The 8587-nt window shown below is 65.1% G+C and overlaps 1 protein-coding gene across 1 annotated transcript; it reads left to right on the forward strand.

Annotated features, from left to right (window-relative positions):
- Positions 1-1193: 1193 nt before the first annotated feature.
- Positions 1194-5675, forward strand: METRN (meteorin, glial cell differentiation regulator). Its single transcript, XM_030957900.1, has 4 exons — positions 1194-1299; positions 2294-2715; positions 2840-2899; positions 3918-5675. The coding sequence occupies exons 1-4, from the start codon at positions 1214-1216 to the stop codon at positions 4232-4234; spliced, it is 885 nt and encodes a 294-aa protein (XP_030813760.1). The 5' UTR covers positions 1194-1213; the 3' UTR covers positions 4235-5675.
- Positions 5676-8587: the final 2912 nt, after the last annotated feature.

Raw genomic sequence — 8587 nt, forward strand, 5'->3', positions numbered from 1 at the left:
CACATGTGCATGCCTTGGGGTGCCCATGACCGTGGGGGTGCATGTCCTGGCCTGGGGTGTGTGCAGGTCTTGGGGTGCACAGTTCTGGGGGAGCTGCACTCTGGGGTGTTCATAGCCCAGGCTGCGCCTGTGCCCGGCTGAGCACAGCTGGGGTGTCTGTGGACAGAGCTGGCTGCAGCCTGGGGTGTCAAAAACTGGGATGTACCTGCCCTGGGGCGTCTATAGCCAGGGTGTGCACAGATTGGGGTGCTCAGTGTGGGGTGTGCAGAGTTTGGGGTGTGCACAGTTTTAGTGTGCATAGTTCGGGGTGTGCACAGTGCGGGGTGTGCACAGTTTGGGGTGCATGGTTTGGATGTGCACAGTTTGGATGTTCACAGTTTGGGTGTGCACAGTTGGGCTGTGCACAGTTTGGGGTGTGCACAGTTTGGGGTGTGCACAGTTGGGGTGTGCACAGTTTGGGGTGCACGGTTTGGATGTGCACAGTTTGGGTGCACACAGTTTGGGGTTGCACAGTTTGGGGTGTGCACAGATTGGGGTGCACACAGTTTGGATGTTCACAGTTTGGGTGTGCACAGTATGGGTGTGCACAGTTTGGGGGTGCACTGTTGGGCTGTGCACAGTTTGGGGTGTGCACAGTTTGGGGTTGCACAGTTTGAGTGTGCACAGTTTGAATGTGCACAGTTGGAGTGTGCACAGTTTGGGGTTGCACAGTTTGAGTGTGCACAGTTGGGGTGTGCACAGTTTGGGGTTGCACAGTTTGGGGTTGCACAGTTTGGGGTTGCACAGTTTAGGCCATGCACAGTTTGGGGTGTTCCCAGCCCGGGGTGCTGTAGCCGTGGCTGTCACAGCCATGTGCCTACAGAATTCAGGGTGCACCCCCGGGGGCTGGATCTGACCCTGGGGTACCCCAGCCCTGCCCCGGGTCCTGTCCCCTGCCTCAGCCGTGTCCCCTCCCGGCGTCCCCCATGCGGAGAAGCCCCGGGGGGCTCCGGGGATGCCGCTCCGGTGGATGCCGGTGCCCCCGGCGGTGGGGAGGGGGCCTCGGGGGCGGCTCCCGTGCCCGCCCCTGCGCCGCCATTGGCGGAAAGTTCGGGGCGCGACGCGGGGCGGCGGCCGCGCTCCCCCGTCCCCGCGGCCCCGGCCCCGGTGCGGGCAGCGCTGCGGGCAGGGGCCGGGCCGGGCCGGGCCGCCCGGGGCCGCCGCGGGCGCGGCCATGTGGGCGCTGCGGGCGCTGTGCCTGGCCGGCCTGGGGGCGGCCATCGGCGGCGGGGCCGCGGACCAGTGCAGCTGGAGGGGCAGGTAGGCACCGGGAACCCCGCACCGGGAACCCCGCACCGGGAATACCGGCCCCGGGAGCAGCAGCCCGGGGCGGGCGGGGGTGGCACGTGCGGTTCCCCGGATCAGGCAGGTTCGTGGGGGATGGGGATTCTGCTCTCCCCGCACCCCCCCATCTCCATCTCGGGGCTGAACCCCTCCCGCATCCGTGGGGAGGGTACGGGTGGGATGCTGGGAATCTGCGCCTGCCTCAGTTTCCTCAGCCCTGGGTGCGGCTCCCCCCCCGCTTTGAGGGATGGTGGTCCCCCTGCGGGGCTCCGCGCCTCTCCGGGATCCCTTCCCTGAGCCCCCCATCCGTGAAACCCATCCCCGTGGCCGGCGGGACCCCCGGCCCTCGGCAGGGCCCTGAGCATCGCCCGAAGGCGCCGGACTCGGAACAAAGAGCCGGGGCCCGCCAGAGGGGCTGCCCCACGCGGGGGGCCCGGGGGGACACGGGGGCCACGCAGCCACCAGCGTCCTGTCAGGGACAAAGCAGCCCCCGAGTGTCCCCGCTCCCCCCAGGCCGGCGTCCAGGCGTGTCCCTCCCTGTGCCGCGGGAAAGAAGCGGCTCCAGGCATCGTGTGAGAGAGAGCGGGACCCCAGCATCCCCTGGGGATCCCCAAAGTGGGAACAGGGGAGCCCGAGGTCGTGGCCACTCCGGGGGTGGTTTGGGAGCCCACACTGCGTGTGAAGGGGGCTGGGCTGCTGCGCCCCCGCCCCTTAACTCCTTCCAAAAGGTGCTGGGGGAACACAGGCACCCCAAAATGATGTGGTTGAACCCCAAGCCCAAGTCATCGAGGGTTTGGTGCTGTTCCTGCCTGTGGCCATCCCGCACACTGCTGTGGAGGGGCTGCTTGGGAGTGCGGGGTGCGGCTGTGCGGGGGGACACGGGCCGGGGGTCCCTGTCACTGGGGGTCCCTGTCACTGGGGGTCCCTGTCACTGGGGGTCCCTGTCACTGACGAGGCGCTGTGCCCACAGCGGGCTGTCACAGGAGGCTGGCAGCGTGGAGCAGCTGTCCCTGCACTGTGCCGAGGGCTCGCTGGAGTGGCTGTACCCCACGGGGGCCCTCCGCCTCCGCCTGGCCCCCCGCCTGCCCCCCACCAGCGCCGCCGTCAGGGGCAGGAGCCCCCCGCGCGTCACCGCCTGCATCAAACCCAGCGCGACCTTCCGGGGGGCTCAGCTCTACCTGGAGAGGGAGGGGGGGCTGGAGCTGCTGCTGCCCGAGGCCCCCCGGCCCCACGCGCGCTGCTTCAGCTGGCTGCCCCAGGAGAAGGTGGCTCTGTTCCTGCAGGCCACCCCGCAGCCCGACATCAGCCGCCGCATCGCCGCCTTCCGCTACGAGCTGCGGGGGGACTGGCTGGCCCGGCCCGCGCTGCCCACCGCCATTCTCGGCAACGAAGGTGAGCGTCGCGCCCTGCCTCAGTTTCCCTGCCCCTGCCGGGTGCCCGCGGGGCTGGGGAGGGGCTGGGTCGGGTGTTGTCCTGTTGTCCCCCGGGGGGTGACAGGTTGGGCTTGGCCCCGCAGGTGCGTGCCGGCCGTGCAATGACACCGAGATCCTGATGGCCATTTGCACTAGTGACTTTGGTGAGTGCCACCCCGGGGAGGGGGATGGACCCGAAAGGGGCACGGGGACAGCTGAGCCGGGCTGGGCCGGGCTGGGCCGGGCTGGGCTGGGCCGGGCTGGGCTGGGATTGGATGGGATGGGATGGGATGGGATGGGATGGGATGGGATGGGATGGGATGGGATGGGATGGGATGGGATGGGATGGGAAGGGATGGATGGGATGGGATGGGGTGGGATGGGATGGGATGGGATGGGATGGGATGGGATGGGATGGGATGGGATGGGATGGGATGGGATGGGATGGGATGGGATGGGATGGGATGGGATGGGCTGTGCAGAGCACTGCTAGGGATGGGGATGGAGGTGGGAATAGGGATGGGGATGGGGATAGGGGTGAGAAATGGGAATGGGAAATGGGAATGGGAATGGGAATGGGAATGGGAATGGGAATGGAAATGGGAATGGGGATGGGGATGGGGATGGGGATGGGGATGGGGATGGGGATGGGGATGGGAATGGGAATGGGATGGGGATGGGGATGGGGATAGGGATGGAGATGGGGATGGGAATGAGAATGGGAACAGGATTGGAGATCAGGAAGGAAATGGAGATGGAGATGGAGGTGGAGGTGGAGATGAAGATGGGGACTGGGATGGAGATGGGGATGGGAACAGGAGTGGGAATGGGAATGGTAATAGGAACAGGAACAGGGATGGGGATGGGGATGAGGATGGGGATGGGGATGGGGATGGGAACAGAGCTGGAGATCGGGATGGAAATGGAGAAGAAGATGGGGACTGGGATGGAGATGGGGATGGGAATGGGAGTGGGAATGAGACAAGAATGGAGATGGGGATAAGGATGGGAATGAGAATGCAGGTGGGGAGAGGGATGGGGATGGGAATGGGGATGGGAATGTGCACAAGGAAAATGATGGAGATGGGGCTGGAGACAGGGATGGGGACAAGGCTGGGGACGTGGATGGCAGTGGGGACAGTGACAGGGCGATGCTGACACCCTCCCACCTTCCCCCCGCAGTCATCCGCGGCAGCATCCGGAGCGTCTCCAACGACGCTGAGCTGCAGGAATCCATCATCGGGGTGAGCGCCACGCGCATCCACCGGCAGAAATTCCCACTGTTCCAGGCGGGCGGGCGGCCGGGGCGGCCCGTGGGCAGCATCCGCACCCCCCTGCGCTGTGGGGTCCGGCCGGGCCCCGGCACCTTCCTGTTCACGGGCTGGCTGCACTTCGGGGAGGCCTGGCTGAGCTGCGCTCCCCGCTACCGGGACTTCCAGCGCATCTACCGCGGGGCCCAGCGCACGCACCAGAACCCCTGCGAGTTCCCCGCGGACTGAGCGGCTCCGGGAGCGCAGCCCGGCCCCGCGGGCGCCGGGGGACCACGGTCCTGCTGTCACTGAGAGCACCCCCGGGGACACGGGGACGGTGCCTGAAAGGAGCGTGGCACGTGTAGCTGGGCTGGGGCAGCACCCGCCGGCGGGCTGGGGGGTTTGGGAAAATCCTGCTGGAAGGGAAGGGATGTTCCCAGGGTGCCCAGGGAGCTGCCTGGGTGAGGGGTGCAGCAGAATGGGGTCGGGGCTCCCAGGGGAGCGGGGTGCTGCATGCTCAGGGGGTGCTGTGGGCACAGTGGGTCTGGCACCGGGGGGCAGCCGGACCCCAGGACCCCGGCAGGGCTCGGGTAGGGTGGCCGTGGGGGCCGGTCCAGGGACACGGTAGGCACAGAAGGGAGTGGAAGGGCCAGGAGATGGATCTGTAAGGTTGGGGGTGGAAGGGGGAGCAGGCAGCGGTGAGCCTGGCCCTGGCACGGGCAGGAGCTGCGGGGCGGATGCCGAGGAAGAGGAGAGAAGCTGAAGGGAGCGAGGGCAGCGGTGAGGTGGGAGGAAGGCTGGTGCGGGGAGCAGAGGTGTCCTTGGCACGGTCAGGGCAGGACCAAAGCACTGGCACAGGAAGGGGCCACGGGAGCAGGGAGAGGTGACAGTGCCACCGTCCCTGGCAGCCCTGGGAGAGCGGGGCAGGCCGTGCCAGCCGCGGGGAACTTCTGACCTGGGGGTGGAGGGGGGCATCGTATGTGCACTAAAGTTATAACGATACCAAATTTGTGACTTCTTTTTTATAAACGAAGCTGTATTTGTAGCGTGTGGCTCCTGTTTTTAGCAAGCTGAGCAGGAAGTTCGGACAGGCACTGCGGTGTGTGCCACCTGCTCCCCTCTGTGCCAGCTCCAGCTGTGACCCTGCCGCCCACGGGGCTGGAAACAGCCCTGATCCCTGGACATCTCTCTGAATGGAGAGAGATTTATTGCTGTTCGCACATTCTGCACCCCAGCGATCCCCGCATGGGGCACTTTGGGGTCCCTCTCCCCGGGTATCCCTGGGTGTGGGGACCAGGGCTGGGTGGCCCCGTGCTGGGTGGGTGACCCTGCTGCTGGAGCCGCTGTCAGCACTGATTCTCGTCAGAGCCAGCGGCCACAAGGCCCCATTGTGCCTCATTGTGCCCGATGGTGCCGCGGCAGCATCCCAGCCCTGCCCTGCCCGCTCCCGCCCCGCCGCTGCCCCCGCCGACCCCAGCGCCGGCCCCGCTCCCCTGGGAATGCCGAGGGGGACGGGACCTCCGGGCAGGGCTGGGACGTGGGAATCCTGCACGGGATGGGGAACAGAACCCCCGGTCAGGGAAGGGACACGGAATCCCCAGCCAGGAAACCTCAGCTGGGAATGGGGTGTGCAGGAGCCTCCCAGACAGGGATGGGACATGGGGCACCCAGATGGGAATGGGGCACTGGAACCCCCTAGACATGGGGCACCCAGATGGGAATGGGGCACTGGAACCCACCCGGACATGAGAATGGGGCACCCAGATGGGAATGGGGCACTGGACCCCCCTCAGATATGGGACATGGGAATGGGGCACAGCACCCCCAGCCAGACACCTTTCCTCCCCCCCAGTGATGCCACAGGGCTCAGCACAGGAAATCTTAGCCCCTGAGCCCCCCAAACCCCTCGAGCCCCCCAAACCTCTCAAGCAAACCTCCTGCCACATCTGCTTGTACTTAACACCTTTCCAATTTTGTTTCAATGACACCTTTTCAAATATCACCAGCCAGGATGAGCTGCTGCTGCGTGTTCGGTGCCTCTGCTGACCACAATGTGCTTTTCCTTGCCAAGAAAAAGTTTCCAAAGAATGCTGTGGGCTTTGGAGCATAATTAAATATAAATATCTATATGTGTGTGTGTATAGAATGATCTGGCTGTGATAAGATCCGGATGGGTTTGATACACAACACATGTTTTCCCTTGAGGAGAGTTTGCTGCTTACTTTATGCTTCACTGCCAATTTTATACTTGGATATTTCGATTTTATCCTTTTTGTTGCCCCATTTTGGGGCCGGGCTGGGCTCTGAGGGCTGCATCTGGTCCTGGGGAGGCTGAATCTCCACGCTGGGCACTGGAGGATGCCAGCATCCCCCTGGATTTTGGCAGCGAGCTGGAGCCAAGCGAGGCAGGGGGAAGGGGGAAGGAGTGGGAAAGCCAGCGGAGGAGGAAAAATGAAGCTGGAAAAGCAATAAATGAGGTGCAGAGGGAATTGTGCTGCCCACGGCATCCTCTGTATGCGCGGGGGTAAATCACGGCTGCTCCAATCCCACATTCCTCCCAGCTAAATGCCGGCGTTTAACGCCAGAGGCATCCGGCACTTTTCTGCCCTCCAGCAAAACCTCTTGTTTTTCTTCCCATCTGTTTATTTGGCCAGGGCAGCTCGGTGTGCTGCTGCGGAAAGGGCTGTGGCTCGGCTCGTGTGCTGGCACAGGGGTTTTTGGGCTGGTTCTGGTGCCCCCTGGCCCCTGTCAGGTTGGGTCTCTTCCCGCGGCTGTCACCGCTCAGCGCTGGGCCCGGGCCAGGGCACTGAGCTTCCCGTGGGATCATCCCGGGGATAACCGTGCCTCAGTTTCCCTTCTGTGAGCTGGGGCTAACAGCCCTTCCCTGGGGCTCCAGGGAGCCAGATGGAATCCCACAGCTCTGGGATCTCCATCCCAGTGTTTCCCCGAGAGCAGAGCCCGGCCCCGGCCCAGCCAAATTCCTGCCTGGCCTCTTGGCACGGAGCAAGGCCGTGAAGGGTGAAAACACAATGAGACAGATCCCATCCCGGGGAATATTTCCTCCACAGGATGGAAAATGTGCTGGGAGGCAGCAGGGAGAGGGGAGCGGGGTGGGGACACCGAGTGGAGCTGGGGGGTCAGGAGGGGCTTGGAGAGGGGTGACCACGGAGAGGGGTGACCTTGGTGAGGGGTGACCTTGGTGAGGGGTGACCATGGCGAGGGGTGACCTTGGTGAGGGGTGACCGTGGTGAGGGGTGACCATGGCGAGGGGTGACCACGGAGAGGGGTGATGCAGCCCCTGGGAGGACAGGGCAGGGTGCCTGCCCACCAAGGGGATGATCCAGCCAGATCTGCTCCAAAGCCCCCCCACTCACCAGCCTGCCCCACACGGGGTGGGATTTGGGGCAGCCCCGGAGAGCAGCGCCCCATGGCAGCTCCCTCTGTGCCCGGGGATGTGCCTGGGGCTCCTCATTCCGTGGGATCAGCCCCATTGCGGACCCACAGCCCGGCTCCAGAACGTTCTGGGGGCTGTGCAGCCCTTCAGCCCCGCCGTGGGTGGGCATTCGCAGCGGGACGGCAAACCCCGGGGCGGCGGCACTGCCGGCTGTCCCCGTCCCTGTCCCCATCCCTGTCACACAAAGGCAGCCGCCGTTTCCCGCCATTTCCCCTCTCCAGCCCTTCTCCCCCCTCTCCTGCTCCCTTCGCCCTCCTCCCTCCCGGCTGCCGGATGAAAGCCCGAACGTGCGAATGGCAAAGGGAGCCACAAAGGCGGCTCAGCCCTCCCTGCGGCCCCCGGCACCCAGTGGGGACCCCCGGGAGCCCCGGGCAGCCTGCCCACCCTGCCGGCAGCACCCCGGGGCTCAGGGGGTGCCGGGGGACACAGGGGTGGCTCTGAGATCAGAGGATCCCCAGTAGGGTCAGGGTGATGTCCCGGGGTTCAGGCATGCCCTACAGGGTCAGGGTGATGTCTCTGGGGTTCAGGGATCCCCAGTAGGGTCAGGGTGATGCTCCTGGGGTTCAGGGATGTCCATTAGGGTCAGGGTGATGTCTCTGGGGTTCAGGGATCCCCAGTAGGGTCAGGGTGATGTCCCTGGGGTTCAGGGATGCCCTACAGGGTCAGGATGAGGTCCCAAGGTTTGAGGGTGTCCCACAGGGTTGGATGATGCCCCTGGGACCAGGGGAAGCCCCATAAACTCAGGATAAAACCCCTGGGGCTCAGGGGTACCCCATAGGGTCAGGATGATGCTTCTGGAGTTTAAAACTCAGGATGAAGCCCAGAGGGGTCCAGGATGCCCCAGAGGATCAGGATGAGCACCTCGGGGCCGGAGGAAGCTCTACCCCACAGCCCTCAGCAAGAGGAGAAACAAGCCCCGATAACTCTGAGCACACCCCGCAGTGCTGCACCCCAAATCCTGACATCAGCTCTGCTTCCAGCCCCATGCTGTGACCCGGAGAAAGCCAGGGAGGGATGCGGGGGCTGGAGCCGACCCCGGCCGGCAGCGGGGCCCCCTCGGCCCCTCACCCCCGTGCGGCTGCCGACAGCTGCTGGGAAGCGGCGTTCCCAGCACACAGCGACAAATTCCTGGCGCTCGGGGCTGCGCT

Source organism: Camarhynchus parvulus, chromosome 14 (assembly GCF_901933205.1).
Source record: "Camarhynchus parvulus chromosome 14, STF_HiC, whole genome shotgun sequence".
Lineage (NCBI taxonomy): Eukaryota > Metazoa > Chordata > Aves > Passeriformes > Thraupidae > Camarhynchus > Camarhynchus parvulus.